Source organism: Stenella coeruleoalba, assembly GCF_951394435.1.
Source record: "Stenella coeruleoalba genome assembly, chromosome: 20".
NCBI lineage: Eukaryota > Metazoa > Chordata > Mammalia > Artiodactyla > Delphinidae > Stenella > Stenella coeruleoalba.
The window spans coordinates 12,582,687-12,599,104 of NC_137166.1; the positions used below are offsets into that span (position 1 = coordinate 12,582,687).

The 16,418-nt window shown below is 52.4% G+C and overlaps 2 protein-coding genes across 3 annotated transcripts in view; one reads left to right on the top strand and one right to left on the bottom strand.

Annotated features, from left to right (window-relative positions):
* The first annotated feature begins 7,526 nt into the window (after nucleotides 1-7,526).
* LDHD (lactate dehydrogenase D) lies at nucleotides 7,527-12,472 on the top strand. Its single transcript, XM_079907753.1, has 11 exons — nucleotides 7,527-7,700; nucleotides 8,211-8,323; nucleotides 8,557-8,698; nucleotides 8,931-9,072; nucleotides 9,207-9,366; nucleotides 9,614-9,813; nucleotides 9,895-10,023; nucleotides 10,109-10,236; nucleotides 10,683-10,773; nucleotides 10,853-10,964; nucleotides 11,052-12,472. The coding sequence occupies exons 1-11, from the start codon at nucleotides 7,629-7,631 to the stop codon at nucleotides 11,215-11,217; spliced, it is 1,455 nt and encodes a 484-aa protein (XP_079763879.1). The 5' UTR covers nucleotides 7,527-7,628; the 3' UTR covers nucleotides 11,218-12,472.
* A 2,387-nt stretch (nucleotides 12,473-14,859) lies between these two features.
* Nucleotides 14,860-16,418, bottom strand: part of ZNRF1 (zinc and ring finger 1) — a 99,561-nt gene continuing 98,002 nt past the window's right edge. Inside the window, exon 5 of one of the 2 annotated variants that reach the window (XM_079907186.1) lies at nucleotides 14,860-15,515. The gene's annotated coding sequence lies outside the window, so the exon portion shown is untranslated. Of the gene's footprint in view, nucleotides 15,852-16,418 lie in introns of both variants that reach the window. The other variant, XM_079907185.1, reaches the window with a different exon arrangement.

Consider the following 16,418-nt stretch of genomic DNA (forward strand, 5'->3'; position numbering starts at 1 on the left):
ATTTCTCCCTCAGCAATATTTTGGAAGAGTTTGAGAAGGATTGGTGTTAGCACTTGTCTAAATGTTTGATAGAATTCGCCTGTGAAGCCATCTGGTCCTGGACTTTTGTTTGTTGGAAAATGTTTAATTACGGTTTCAATTTCATTACTTGTGATAGGTCTGTTTATATTTTCTAATTCTTCCTGGTTCGGTCTTGGAAAATTGTACCTTTACAAGAATTTGTCCATTTCTTTGTGGTTGTCCATTTTATTGGCATATAGTTGTTCGTAGTAGTCTCTTATAATCCTTTGTATTTCTGCAGTGTTGGTTGTGATTTCTACTTTTTCATTTCTAATTTTATTGATTTGCGTCCTCTCCCTTTTTTTCTTGATGAGTCTGGCTAAGGGCTTATCAATTTTGTTTATCTTCTCAAAGAACCAGCTTTTAGTTTATTGATCTTTGCTATTGATTTCTTCGTTTCTATTTCATTTATTTCTGCTCTGATCTTTATGATTTCTTTCCTTTTACTGACTTTGGGTTTTCTTGGTTCTTCTTTCTCTAGTTGTTTTAAGTGTAGGGTTAGATTGTTTATTTGAGATTTTTCTTGTTTCTTGAGGTGAGATTGAATTGCTATAAACTTCCCTCTTAGAACTGCTTTTGCTGCATCCCATAGGTTTTGGGTCATTGTGTTTTCATTGTCATTTGTTTCTATGTATTTTTTTTCTTCTTTGATTTCATCAGTGATTTCTTGGTTATTTAGTAGTGCACTGTTTAGCCTCCACGTATGTGTGTTTTTTACAGGTTTTTTTCCTGTAATTGATTTCCAGTTTCATAGTGTAGTGGTCAGAAAAGATGCTTGATACAATTTCAATTTTCTTAAATTTTCCGAGGCTTGATTTGTGACCCAAGATGTGATCTATCCTGGAGAATGTTCCGTGTGCATTTGAGAAAAAGTGTATTCTGCCACTTTGGGGTGGAATGTTAAATCTTTCTCATCTATTGTGTCATTTAAAGCTTGTGTTTCCTTATTTATTTTCTGTTTGGATGATCTGTCCATTGGTGTAAGTGGGGTGTTAAAGTCCCCTACTATTATTGTGTTGCTGTCGATTTCTCCTTTCATGGTTGTTAGCCTTTGCTTTATGTATTGAGGTGCTCCTCTGTTGGGTGCATAAACATTCATAATTGTTACCTCTTCTTCTTGGATTGATCCTTTGATCATTATGTAGTGTCCCTCTTTATCTCTTGCAACAGTCTTTATTTTAACGTCTCTTTTATCTGAGACGAGTATTGCTACTCCAGCTTTCTTTTGATTTCCATTTGCATGGAATATCTTTTTCCATCCCTTCACTTTCAGTCTGTATGTGTCCCTAGGTCTGAAGCGGGTCTCTTATAGACAGCAAATATATGAGTCTTGTTTTTGTATGTATTCAGCCAGTCTGTGTGTTTTGGTTGGGGCATTTAATCCATTTACATTCAAGGTTATTATCGATATGTATGTTCCTATTACCATTTTCTTAATTGTTTTGGGTTTGTTTTTGTGGGTCTTTTTCTTCTCTTGTGTTTCCCGCCTAGAGAAGTTTCTTTAGCATTTGCTGTAAAGCTGGTTTGGTGGTGCTGAATTCTCTTAGCTTTTGTTTGTCTGAAAAGCTTTTGACTTCTCTATTGAATCTGAATGAGATCCTTGCTGGGTAGAGCAATCTTGGTAGTAGGTTTTTCTCTTTCAGCACTTTAAGTATATCCTGCCACTCCCTTCTGGCCTGCAGAGCTTCCACTGAAACATCAGCTGATAACCTTATGGGGATTCCTTTGTATGTTATTTTTTGTTTTTCCCTTGCTGCTTTTAATATTTTTTCTTTGTATTTAGTTTTTGTTAGTTTGATATATATGTGTCTTGGTGTGTTTTTCCTAGGGTTAATCCTGTATGGGACTCTCTGTGCTTCCTGTACTTGGGTGACTATTTCCTTTCCCATGTTAGGGAAGTTTTCCACTATAATTTCTTCAAATATTTTCTCAGACCCTTTCTTTTTCTCTTCTTCTTCTGGGGCCCCTATAATTCGAATGTTGGTGCGTTTAGTGTTGTCCCTGAGGTCTCTGAGATTGTCTTCAGTTATTTTCATTCTTTTTTCTTTATTCTGCTCCTCGGCAGTTATTTCCACCATTTCGTCTTCCATCTCACTTATTCATTCTTCTGCCTTCATTATTCTGTTATTGATTCCTCCCAGTGTAGTTTTCATTTCAGTTATTGTGTTGTTCATCTCTGTTTGTCTGTTCTTTAGTTCCTCTAGATCTTTGTTAAACATTTCTTGTATTTTCTCAATTCGTGCTTCCATTCTATTTCTGAGATTCTGGATCATCTTTACTATCATTACTCTGAATTCTTTTTCAGGTAGATTTCCTCTTCATTTATTTGGCCTTCTAGGTTTTTACCTTGCTCCTTCATCTATGACATATTTTTTTGCAGTCTCATTTTTTTTTTTTTTTTTTAATGAAGGGGATTGTGTTTCTGTTTTATGGGTTGTTTGGCCTGTGGCTTCCAACACTGGAGTTTGTAGGCTATTGGGTAGAGCTGGGTCTTGGTGCTGAGATGAGGAACTCTGTGAGACCTCACTCCAATGAATATTCACAGGAGTCTGAGGTTCTCTGTTTTGCAATGGTTTGGACTTGGAGCTCCCACCACAGGAGCTTCCCCCCCGACTCCGTGTTGGCAAATCAAGATCCCACAAGCCGCGTGGGGTGCCCCCACAAGAAACAAAGAGAGAACAATAACAAAGTAAAAAATAAAATTAGACTAGGAAACTAACAGATATGTTAGAAAGAATGTAAAAATAAAAATATAGATGAATCAACAACCACAGGTATGTCAGTACCATAATAGTAAAAAAGAGGAGGAGGGAAAAGAAAAAAAAAAAAAAAAAAAGGAGGGGGGAAAGGCCTTGGCTGTGGAGAGTGGGGCCTAAGAAAGGGCGAGGTTTGGGTGGTGGGTGGGGCCAATGCTCAGGACCTACAGGGCTGGAAAACCCTGGGGGCTGTGGGCGGTGGGGCTTAGGCTCCAGGAACAGAAGGGGCTCAGGTGTGCCCCCCACCCCTGGTCTCAGAGGGCAGGGCACCTCACCAGGGAGCCCAGCAGGCTTCCTGGGCTCAAGTGGGCAGGGCAATCGTCCTCCACTCCTCTCCTGCTCCTCCCAGAGGGCCCTTCCTGCCTGCCTCTCCTGATCCCCCCGGCCTCCCTCCTATGCTCCCAAGGACCCACGCAGCCTGGATGGGCCTTGGAGGGCAGGGGATCGGCCTGGGAGCTCAGCAGGCTCCCCATGCCCCAGTGGGCGGGGCAATCGCCCTCCACTCCTCTCCCGCCTGTCTTTCCTGATCTCCCTGGCCTCCCTTCTAAGCCCCCAGGACCCACACGGCCTGGAGGGGGCTTTGGATTGCAGGGGACCAGCTTGGGAGCTCAGCAGGCTCCCCGGGCCCCAGTGAGCAGGGCAATCGCCCTCCACTCCACTCCCGTGCCTCCCGGAGAGTCCCTACCACCTGCCTCTCCTGATCTCCCTGGCCTCAGGGGTGCTGATCTGGTCTGACCTCCAGTTCTCCTCCCCCCTCGGTCCCCCTACGTCCTACAGGTTCACTCTGGGGTTCCTCCTGTCTCCTTGGGGGTTAGAGTCCCCACCAGCAGCCGGCAGGCGCCCTAGTTGTGGGGAGATGCTAACTCCACGTCTTCCCACACCACCATCTTGACTCCTCCTTTTAGGTTTTAAGAGCACATCTAGCATCCAAATCTTGGTTTCTAAAAACTATTCCTGACTAAAAGGAACAGAACTCCTTGGAAAAGCAGTTGATTACTGATCTGGGCAGGGAAAAGACAAGATGAGCCTGGAGCATCTTATGGTACTACAATGTAAGACAGTGCTCATAAAAAGGTAAGGGCCAGTCTAAAGGGCAGACAAGCCTATATGATAGAGGCCCCCAGTGACCAAAGCTGGGATAATCTGAACAACAAAATAAATAATGATTGTATTAGATTATAACCTATGGAATAAAAAAAAAAATCCATGAGTCTATATTGGTAATGTACAAATGATTCAGTAAATAAATAAATGAAGCAGAAGGGATGGCTCTTCCTTAGAGAATAATTCTAACTAAATAATATCGAAGAAATAAGAGACATAGAAAATCACTGTTAGAACACCATGACAACAATGAAGGCAGGCAAGGTCCACCAATGGATGCTACAAATCATGAGTGAAAGTGAGGTGAAACAGGATATTTGCAGCCTTAAACTTTCTACCCTGGTATATTCATTAACTACAAAGAGAAAAAGAGTAACTTCACAGCGCAGAAACACCACAGACATGAACTAAACTCAATGATCCAGGCTATTGCCATCAGTAATAAGACATACTGACCCCTTACACTGCTGATATGATATATTGAGAAGGGAACAACACTTCTATAGTATTCTTGCCAAAAATGCATGGCCTCCATCTACTCGTGAGAGAACATCAGACAACCCACACTGAGGAACGTTCAATACAGTAACTGATCCATACTCCTCAAAACGTCAAGGTCAGAAAGACAAGGAGAGACTGAAGAACTGTCACAGATTGTAGGAGATGAAGGAGACAAGACAGCTAACACCCCAGAAAACCAGAGGACATTAGCGGAAGAACGGGTGAAATCAAATTTGCAGTTTAGTAATGTACCAATTCTCTAATTGTATCAATTAGTATTTTACTAATTAGTTTTGATAATTGTACTGTGGTTATGTATAATGTAAACATTAGTGAAAACTAAGTGAAGGGTATACAGAAACTTTCTGTACTATTTTTGCAGCTTTTCTGTAAGTCTAAAATTATTTCGAGGGACTTCCCTGGTGGTCCAGTGACTAAGACTTCGCGCTCCCAATGCAGGGGACCTGGGTTCGATCCCTGGTCAGGGAACTAGATCTCACATGCCGCAACTATGAGTTTGCCTCAACTACAGATCCCACATGCCACAACTAAGACCTGGTGCAGTCAAATAAATAAAATAAAATAAATAAATATTTTTAACAAAAATAAATAAATAAATGAAATTATTTTGAAATAAAAAGGTAAAAATAATTTGGATACTCACCCTTTATCCATTAATCATATGAAAATATCTTCCTCTTTGGGCACTCTGGTTGAGTTGATGTGTCTCCGAGCTGGAATGTTAGCTGTTCCTTCCAAAGGCCATTCCTTCTATTGCTCTGTCAGGTCGGCGGCCACAGGATGGGGAGGTAGACATTAGGATTAGTGGATCCCATGGTCATCTGCCCATTACTGCGCCCGCCTTTGCTAAAAAGTGGATCACTTGGCCTGAGGGGATGGTATGTGATATACCATGTCGGTGGGTCAAACACTGTGTGAGCCTTCAGATGCTGGTGCTGGCTGAGGCCATGCAGGCAGGAGAGGCTACCCCATACGCGTAATATGTACTGCATTGATTTCAGTCAAGATAAATTGCTCCCTTTCCAGAGTGGAAAGGGTCTGACGTGGTCAACTTGTTACCAAGTGGCTGGCTGGTCTCCCTGAGGAATGGTGCCATGTGGCAGATTCAGTGTCGCTGTAGGGTGAACACTCAGCAGTGGCAGTAGCTAGGTCAGCCTTAGTGAGTGCGTGTCTATGCTGGTGGACCTGTTACTAGCCTCTCGCCTACTGCCATTGTGCCAGCGCTGGGGGGGTCTTTCACAGCGGCTGGCCGATGACTGCTGGCTGAATCACGCTGTTTACTTGGTTTAGTCTCTTCCATGGTAGATGCTCTCTGGTGGGCGTTAACATATGATACGTGTGCTATAAAGACCTCACTTTGTGTCTGGTCCTCAAGATCCATCTATGTGCCGCTTCTCCAAACCTCCTTGACCCTGATGTTCCAATCTCCTCATAGGCCCCTGACCAACCAGCCATGCCATTCACCACTGCCCATGGGCCCATATATATTTTTCTATTGGACCCCTTTTCTTTCTACAAAAGGGGATGACTAGGTGCATGACCTGGAGCTCTGCCAATCGGGAGGATCTCAGGGTTACTCCCAAGTGGGGCTGTAGTACAACAGTCCATGTTCAGCTCAAACCCTCATATTGAGCCAATCCATTCACAAATCAAGCTTGAACTTTTTCCTCCTCCATCAGCTGGTCATAAGAGTTCCCCCATACGGCTGTAGGTGTGAGCTGAGGGAAAGGTACTGGCCAAGCAATGGTGGGTGACATGGGGGTCTGGGCCACCTACTCATGCAGCTGACTTTGCCCTCCGGCCCTGCTTGTGCCCAATTTTCTTGCTCCCCTTTTTGTTTTGGACCTGCCTGACTTTATGACTTGGTGGGTCTGGTAGAAGACAGGTCATGACAGCCAGCTCTGGCCACATGATCACTCAATGGTACCTTGTGGTCACACTCACCATCTTAACCAGGACCCAGTAGTAGGCCAGGGCAGTTTTTTTGTATAGTGTGTAGGTCTCTGTTGCAGATGTCATGACCCTGCTCCAGAACCTTAGGAATCTCTATCATGGCTCTTCTTTTTAGGGTTTGCCACAAAACTCTACCTGGCATCTCTCCTCCATCCATAGATACCTCTAGTACCAACAGCTACATGTGGCTAACGGCTACCATATTGGAAAGCACAGATACAGAACATTGCTATCAGTTCAGCAAGTGTATTAGACAGTACCACATCTAGATGTAACAGTTTACAAGAAGTACAGAATCTCACAAGGATACAATCATCCAAAAACAGAATGCGGAAAATTCTACAGAACAAGTGACCCAGTTTCTTTTACAAATAAATGTCATGGAAGAATGGGGGAGAGGGAAACTGTTCTAGATTAAGACGCTTATGAGACACATTAACCAAATACATTCTGTGGACTTTCCCTGGATCTTGATTTGAACTAATCAACTGTAAAAGAGATGATTTTTGAGATAAGCCAGTTAAGCAACACACTGAGAATGGAAATGTGGGCTCATTCAAATGTGGTTGGGGAGAAGGACCCAAGTAGGAGTTTGTATTCCTGGTTTGACTGGGAAGAAAAACAAAGCCAGAAATAGCTTTATCTCAGTAATGTTAGCAACACGCTTCTTCAAATTTGCTGTGGGAGGAAAACAGAGCTTGGAATACTTTCAAGAGCAGCAGCCACCTCACTCCCCTCGATCCTGGGATATGCCCAGTGGGAGAGTGGAGACAAAGGGATGCGACAGTCTTTTCCTTGGCTGATCTGGCAAACTGCTGCTCATCCTTAGCACTCCTCTTCCAGGAAGTCTTCCTGGCTTGCCTTACTGCCCTACCCCCATCCTAACCCCCAAGAGCCTCCCTGTGCTTTCCTCCTCATAGCCCCGATCAAGGCCTACTCTAACTGTGACACTGGAGCTGGGACTTGCAGGGTGAGAAAAATCAAGGGTGTGTCCCAAGCCCCTGAGCCTTGCTGGAGCTCTGGGTATTCGGACCACAAGAAGCCACTGCATAGTCTTAAGCCAGGAAGTGGCGGCTGTTCTGTTTCCCTTTGTGCTCAGTAAGCCTCACCTCTCCTTTAAGAAGTACTGACTCAGCAAGGGCTGGCAGGGCCACCTTAAGGCCGTGCCACCTTAAGCAGCCCTGCCCCCAGCACAACCAATAGGCTGGGGTGGTCACCGGCTGTTGCCCAGCTATGGCCAGCCTGCTCCGGGCTGCAACTTGGGGGATATTCCCCTGGAGGGGCTACTGCTCCAGGGGGACTCAGGTAGGTGGGAGGAGAGGAGCCTCTTAGAGGGTGGGGGGCCCCTGATGCCGAGTTCCGGCCAGACTCTGTGCTGCCCCAGCACCAGGAGACCTTGAGCAGAGGCTCGCTGGGCTCACCCCAGGTCAAATGTGGGTGTTCAGTGCTCTGGGCCGAAGCCCTCACAGCTGCCATGAGTGGGGCTGGGGGGTGTCAACTGAAAGATTTGTGGACTCTAGGGCACCCCTTTGAGGGCCCGGAATACACACACATTTTGAAAGAATGCCTGGGAGGCAAGGAGCTGGGTTCTAGGCCAGGCCCTGTCCTGGACTTGCTGGCTTCTTTTCCTCATCTGTAAAATGGGAAGAAATCCCCAGAAGGGCTCCAAGAGCCCTACGAGCCCCCGGCCGAAGCGGGGTAGGGGTGTGGGTGCCTCTGTTCACAGGCAATGGAACCCCCACTCCCACCCCTCCCACTGGCCAGGTGGCCCCAGGTATCTTTGAGTGACCCTGCCAATGTGTTTCTCCCCGGCAGGGTGAACTCAGCGAGGGCTTTGTGGAGGCTTTGAAGGCAGTTGTGGGGAGCCCCCATGTGACTACTGCTGCTGTGGTCCGGGAGCAGCACGGGCACGATGAGTCAATGCACAGGTGGGCTCCGCCACTCCCCTGCATCAGAACCCCTGGCTGGGAGTGAGGGTCCTGGGTTATCTTCTGCCCCTCAACCCCCGCCATCTGTTTTTGGGTGATCTGGCATCCTCCACCTCTCCTCTATGTTCTCTGCCCCTCGCCCACTGTGCAGCCTCAGGCCCTGCCATATCTTCAAACTTGAGCAGGACCAGAGGGTACCACACACCCCTACATTGCTGAGGGTCTGGTTCCAGGTGCCAACCTCCGGACGCCGTGGTGTGGCCCCAGAATGTGGAGCAGGTCAGCCGGCTGGCAGCCCTGTGCTATGGCCAAGGCGTGCCCATCATCCCATTCGGCTCGGGCACCGGGCTTGAGGGTGGAGTCTGTGCCGTGCAGGTATGTATGGTGGGTGGACAACTCCCCTGGCCAGGCTCTAGTCCCACCACACTTGTCACACCGGCAGCTGCCTCCTCCACCACACCAGCCTGGCTGGCCAGGTCCAGCCCTCCTTACCTGCCATCCCGGGGCTCTGGTCTGGCTGCTGGGAGGTCGGCCTCGAGCTGGGGTCCTGGGGGCTGTGTCCTGGCGAAAGATCTAGGTCAGTAACCGCTTGAACGCCCTCCGCCAGGGCGGCGTCTGTGTCAACCTGACCCACATGGACCGAATCCTGGAGCTGAATCCGGAAGACTTCTCCGTGGTGGTGGAGCCCGGCGTCACCCGCAAAGTCCTCAACTCCCACCTGCGCGACAGCGGCCTCTGGTTCCCTGTGGGTAGGCTGGGGCTCCAGGACTTTCCTGGGCCTGGAGGGCTCCCTGGTGGCAGGGGTGTTTCTGGGGCTTGGCGGGACCCCTCTGCCCACGGGCACCCGCCCCAGGCTTCCTTCTGCCTGCCCTCTGCCCTCCAGACCCAGGTGCAGACGCCTCTCTCTGCGGCATGGTGGCCACCGGCGCCTCGGGCACCAACGCTGTGCGCTACGGCACCATGCGCGACAACGTGCTGAACCTGGAGGTGGTGCTGCCGGGAGGGCGGCTGCTTCACACCGCGGGCCCGGGACGTCACTTCCGGTGAGCGCCCTCTACTGGCGGCGACGGGGGCCTCCTGGAGAGGCGGGGTCATGAAACTGCCCTGTGGGCCAAAGCTGGTGGTCCGGAGGCCTATTTGGGCTGTGCCAGGAAACGGCTGCCTGGGTGGCAGTCTGCACAGAGGCGGGTGAGCCCAGACCTCAGGCTCAGCTCCCCACCTGGCTTCTGGCCAGAAATCCGTCGTCACGTGGCCTGGGCACTCACCTACCTCATGTCCCCGGGGACCCAGGAAGAGCGCAGCTGGCTACAACCTCACCGGGCTGTTTGTGGGCTCCGAGGGGACGCTGGGCCTCATCACGGCCGCCACACTGCGCCTGCACCCTGTCCCTGAGGCCACGGTGGCTGCCACCTGTGCCTTCCCCAGCGTCCAGGCGGCCGTGGACAGCACCGTACACATCCTCCAGGCCGCAGTGCCCGTGGCCCGCATTGGTGAGCCTGGGATTGGGCCGTCCAGGTGGGCTCCCCTTTGAAGGCCACGCGTCACCTCACGTGGCTTCTCCTTGGTCCCAGAGTTCCTGGATGACGTCATGATGGATGCCTGCAACAGGCATAGCAAGCTGAACTGCTGCGTGGCGCCCACGCTCTTCCTCGAGTTCCACGGCTCCGAGCAGGCGCTGGCAGAGCAGGTGCAGCGCACAGGTGTGCTGGGGTGCTGTGGGCGGGGCGGGGCGGGGCCTGGGCTGCCCCAGAGTAGGGCCTGGTGTCAACCCCCCGCCCCCGACAGAGGAGATCATCCGGCACAATGGAGGCTCTCACTTCTCCTGGGCCAAGGAGGCGGAGGACCGCAGCCGGCTCTGGGCAGCGCGGCACAACGCCTGGTACGCTGCCCTGGCGCTGCGGCCGGGCTGCAAGGTGAGCGGGCTGGGGTGGACACGGGAGCCTTTCCTCAGCCTACTGCCCTATTGTCCAGGGCAGCAGGCAGAGGCCCCGGCAGGCAGGACTGCTAAATCCTCGGGAGGGAGCCCCTGCCCCGAGCCAGGCCCTGGGTGCAGGGACCAAGGAGGGGCAGTGTGGACACAGAAGGCAGGCTTCCTGGAGGAAGAGGTGGTGAAGCGGAAGGGGAGGCTGGGCTCCAGGTGCTGGGGGGCCTGCACGGTAGCGGGGGGTGGGGAGCAGGATGAGAGCCCTGGGAGCCTAGCCGGGCCAGTCGCCTTGTTGCACAGGGAAACTGAGGCTTAGAGACGGCAGGCACGTTCATGTGAGAGGCCGAGCACCCCGAGCCCATTCGTACCCTTGACCCCTTACCTCCCGGGCAGGCTGGGTGAGGGAGGGAAGCTCACCGGCCTGCCCCGACTCAGGGCTATTCCACCGACGTGTGTGTGCCCATCTCCCGGCTGCCGGAGATCCTGGTGCAGACCAAGGAGGACCTGCAGGCCTCGGGACTCACAGGTTCTGCCTGCCCCATGCGGGGCGCGGTGGGAGGGTGGGGGCAGGGCTGGGGCAGCAGCTGTGTCCTCTGGGCCCCCAGGAACCATAGTTGGGCACGTGGGTGACGGCAATTTCCACTGCATCCTGGTGGTAGACCCGGAGGACCACGAGGAGCTCCTCAGGGTCAAGGCCTTTGCAGAGCAGCTGGTCAGGTAAGGGCAAAGCGGGAAGCAGGGTGGGGGAGAGCTGAGGGAAGTGGGAGGGGCACCCGCTGAGGACCTCTTCCCGCTGCTTCCCAGGCGAGCACTGGCACTCCGTGGCACGTGCACAGGGGAACATGGCATCGGCCTGGGCAAGCGGCAGCTGCTGCAGGAGGAGGTGGGCACGGTGGGCATTGAGACCATGCGGCAGCTCAAGGCCACGCTGGACCCCCGAGGCCTCATGAACCCAGGCAAGGTGCTGTGAGGGGCTCGGAGCACCTGGCCCACAAGCCCCCAGAGAGTGGCACCTCCCGTTCCAGAACCTGTTTTCCTGCCATGGAACAGCTCTGCCTTTGCCTGGACCCTGCAGGGGTCTTCGCCAGCCCGCTAGCCCTTTCATCCCAGCCAAGGCCAGAGAGAGGAGGGAGAAGCCTGGTCGGCCGTCTTCTCCCTGGCCCTCTTGCTGGCCTCCGGAGCCTTTGGTCCAGTAAATGGCTCAGGGTCATTCCCGGTGCAGCTGCTTCCTCTCTGCTCGCTTACGCATCCTGTAAGGTGGTGTGGGTCAGTCACCCCAAAAACTAGGACGACCCCCCTCCAGCTCCCCACTGCCAGGGCAGGAGAACAAAGCCTGGGGGCCCCAGCACCTATAGCCCAACTCCATCTGCCTGGTGACAGGAATGCTCCTTTGCTGGTGGGGGAAGGGACCTTCCGCTCCACACTCATAGACCCCCAAAATAAACCTGAACCCCACGTGCAGTTGTCTGGAGATGAGCAGGCAGCACCTGTGAATGAACCCCTGTGCCTGCCCGCCCCACCTCCTCCAAGTTCTTTGTCCTTTGGCTGGTGACGTCCTCGTCCCTCATCCCGGGCCTGCCCTCTGACTTGCTGCAGCCTGAGGAGGGGCAGCTGCTCTGCCTCTCAGAGCCCCAGGGCCTAAGGACTTGCCCATGTCCATCGTCACTTACCACAGACTCCCCCACTGAGCCCCACGTGTACTCTAGAACATTCTGAACATGTCCTTCAAGTGGCTGCTACCAACCATTGCAAATGGAAGTGATTTTCCTGGTACCACACCTCTCCACAGTGTGATGTATTATACTACCAGCTTTTTTGCCTCAACCTCAGGCTCAGTCCACCCTGGGGCCTGCTCCTGCCTCGGTCAGGATTCCTGATCAGAGGACCTTGTCCGGGGTACCTGGCAGTTGTTCCCCCTAAGCCCACGAGAGGGCGCCCGACACCTCAGAGCTTAGACACCAGTATCTGCTTGGGGCAGTGGTGCCCAACACTCACCTCTGCAGGGACCTGCAGCTCTCAGCTCTGGGCCCCCGACTTCCCAGGGTCTAGCAGGTGTCTGGAGTCCTGGAAACCAGTCTCTAAGCTCTCCACGCCCCTGCAGGTCCCAGGAGCCTCTAGTGCAGGCCCATCTCCCTCACCCCAAGGCCTTGGCCCTTAGGAAAAGGGCTGGGCGAGGGGTGCAGGGGAGCCAGGGGCACACTCCATCTCGCCTCACTCCCATTCTCCCAAGCCACCTCTGAGCTCCTTCCCTGCCTCCACTCCCTCCGCCCCTCCCCACATCTCCCCTCAGCTGTTCAGGCAGCCCCTCTGGCTCCTGAGACCAGCTCGGTTCTTGGAACCCCTCCTTTCTGCTAACTTGGGGCTGAGCGCTGAGTTCGCTCCTCTGTGACATTTCTGTCCCTTGGATGTGCCAGGGGGTGGTGTGGGGCAAGTCCCATGGGCCCTCCCCCACAAGCACCCAATAAAGCGGACTCGAACCATCTAACCATCAGCCACCAGTGCCCTCCCCTCCACGCAGGCAGCCCACCACCAGCAGCCCCCCGGGGCAGCATTCTGCAGGGGCAGGCTCCTCCCCTACAGGGCAGGGCTTGTCTCTGATGTGCCCCTCAGTGCCTGGCAACTAGTAGGTGTTCAGCAAATGGCCACTTCCCCACAATTCTTTACTAGGAAAAACTCCAAACACGCAGGACAGTTGGAAGAACAAGTACACTGTTCACTGAAATACTAGCCACTGAAGATTCAACAATGAATATTTTTGCCTTACTTGCTTCGTGCTGTATTTTTTGGGGAACCATTTGGAATTGAGTTACAAATTTGTTGACATCATTCACCTACATAATTCAGCATCTATTCCCTAGGAATAAGGACCTAAAAACCTCGACACCATTAAATGGCTCCTAGATGACTGGTTTTAGTGAGGTGCCCCTTTCCAGGAAGCCCCCTCCCCTTCACGTGTGCTGGGCCCTTAGCAGAGGGAGTGGGTGGAACCCACCTCCCAGTGCCTGCCAATTCCCTCCCCTCCCGGAAAGGCAGAGTTGAGGAGAGCTGTTGGGATGGAGGATGACAGACACCAGTTTCATCTGGAAAGCCCGGACAACCCCGGTCCTACCCCCGCCCAGGAGCTGGCAGTCTGGGTCTGAATTTGGAGGAGACGGCAACCAGCAGAGGGCTGCAGTGTGCCAGGTGGGAGTGAAGTCGCTGGGGGTGGGATAGGCACCAGCCCCAGGAGCCTGGAATAGCAGCCGGCGTGGGCTCCAGCCCTGCCCCAACCCAGCTCGACCCCTCAGCTCACCCAGGGCGCTGCCAAGGCTGCCAGGCCTAAGCCACCAAGGTGGGCACAGAGGCCTCCTCTGCCTGCAGGCCCAGGGGTCAGGCAAGGAGATCCTCAGGGCCAGCTTTGCTGGAGGAATTAAATATAGAACAGGCAGACATAGTTGCCAGGCAGAAGCAGGAGGTGCTGTGAATAGAACAGTGCTCTTTGCGGTGACAAAGCCACGAGCGAGCCTGCTGTGCACGTGCCAGGGGCTTCTGGGCAGATCCTCTGACCCTCACGGTGGCCTCTGAGCCGCGTGACTTTGTTCCCACTTCACGTGTGGGGCATCTGAAGTTCAGATGAAGTCCTTTCCCCAGCGTGGTTCTGCCAGGCAAAGGAGCCCCATACAGACAGTTTAGAGCCCAGGTTTTTGCCACCATGGCGACTGCGGGTACCCGGGGTCACTACCCGACAAGCTCAGACCCACAAACTCCTCTTGAGTACTTCTCTGAAATGCTGAGCGTGCCAGTGCCTTGGCTCAGATTTGCCCACCAGCCTGCAATGCCCTTGTACAGAGCAGGTGCTTCAGCAAGTGTCTGACAGAAGACAACTGCAGAGCCTGGGCCTGGTGGGGTCAGAGCCCATAGAGGCAGCAGCACACAGGAGGCCCGAGAAGGGGCGGAGCAGGCGTCTTCCTCCACAGCTTTCTTCACAGGCTCTGCAGGAGGCTCTGGAATGCCGCTCCGGGAGCCGGTCTGGCACAGGGACAGAGGCGCCAGGTGGGCACTGCTACCTGCTGCCCTGAGCTTCCCACCCAGCCCACGGTGTGCCAACTCGTGTGAGCCCTGAGTGGCTGGTTCTAGTTCAAGGGCTCTGAGCTGGCTCAGCCCCAAACCAGGGCCTCATTCTGGGCCTCAATGAAGGATGCCCATGAGTCAGCACTGAGATGTGGCCGGAGCAACAGGAAGGGCAGGGTGTGGAATGGGGAGCCAGGGATTGGGCGGGGGGCGGTCTGGGCCAGTGCCTGGAAGAACCCGCATCCTTGCAGCCTCCATCCGCTGCAAGGTCTTTGCCCTGCAGATCTTTCCAGAAGAGTTCTGTCACGACCACTCCACAGCTGATGGCAGATAGATTCCACGAGGCTTGAATGGGTCGTAAAGCTGCGGGACTCCGGCCTGACCTGCCACGTTCCCTCACCCGGGCGTGATCGCTGAGAACCACATCACACACCTGTAGCCCCGATGCTAGCCTGAAGGAAGGCTAAGGAGGTAGGCAAGGGAGCAGGGGACAGACCGTCAACGCCCATTTCTTGATTGTGTAACAATACTTGATTAAAATGAAGTCACACAGTGCATCTTTTATTAGACATTATTTTAATACCATATCAAAACACCTTGACTAATGAAGAAAGCCTTTTCCCCCAGCTTTGAACGTATTTTTAAACATTTTATAAGGTTTTTTTTTTTTGTATTTTAAAATATAAATACAGAAACCTATCTTGCAGGGGCTGATGCCACATGTGAACATCAATGGCTAGAATGTTCTCAAACAGAATGCCTGAAAACAGGGGCAGCTGTACATATCCCTTTAATAAGTCTTTTGTTTGTCTAGGTTTTCTGGAAAAAAAAAAAATCCACAAGGGTCTAAGAAAAACGTTCAGGCATTTTTGCAGGACACTTGTGATTGTTAAATCCTCTGAACTGACCAGAACCAGGAGGGAAGAGGGGAGGAGAAATGGAAAGGAGGGGGGGAGAAGGTCCTCAGTGGGTTGGTTTTTGGCAATGAAGTCAAGATATCAGGGTCCCAAGGGGAGAAAAGTGCAAAACCAAGCCAGAAAATTGGGGAAAAAAACCAACCAAACAACAACAACAAAAAAAACCAAGGCAGAGCGGTTGATGGAGAGACCGCCGGGTGCCGGGCACGGGAGGGCTGTGAGCTCTGCTCTGCGAGTGGCGAGAACCCGGCTCTGGTCGTTTTGTCACTGAGCGGGTTCTGGCCGGGCAGCAGACGGCAATCTGTAAACATCACGAGGGAAAACACCAGTCGACACTAGACATTTTTTTTTATAATTTTTTTTTTTTGTAAACACTTTAGAGACAGACCCACAACGCCTTTCAAAGGTGAAAAAGAAAATGCCCTTTCCCTCCTGAGATGAGGATGAGGGGAAGGATATTGGGTGATTCTTTCTTCTCTCAAACTCGCTCTCATTCAATCTGGTGTCCTCAGGGAGAAAGGGAGAACCATTCTCTGGAAGTCAGTGCAGGAGGGGTGCCCTGTTCCCACTGGTGTCCCCAGCTCAGCTCTGCCCCAGTGTCCGAAGCCTCCTCTCAGGAACGGGGGCCTGGCTGTCCCTGTGGGGACCGTAAGATGTAAGTCGTGCTCCATCGGGCCGAGGCCAGCCGTGTGCATCCCGCTGAGGCCGGGCAGGGGCACCTGTGGTTCCGGTCTGGGGGCCCCGAAGCCAAACATCATGCCGGGAATTTGGACTTGCAGCCAGCACCAAGCTCCATTCCCTCTGCCTCACGCTTCCCCTCGCCTTTTCTTCACCCCACGTCCTCAGTTTTTGAGGTGAAGGTAAAAAGGGCAAATGTCCCTGAATAGTTTGACATCATCAGCTGTTCTGGGAGTTTACTTGGAATAAATAAAATAAACCTAACAAAGAACAAAAGAAAACAAAAAACGAGAAAAAGAGGGAGAGGGAGGGAGAGAGGGAGAGAGAGAGAGAGAGAGCGCGCAAAAGAGGCCCCGAGAGAAAGAGGGAGAAGGAGAGAGAGAGGAGAGAGAGCGCAAAAGAGGCCCCCAAACCCTTGGATTCACGTGAGGTGAGGTGGGTTTTGGTTTCTCATTTGGCAGAAAACAGAAGAGTGCCAGCCCAGAACTCGAGAGGGCCAGCTAGGATGGGGACAGGAGAGAATGGT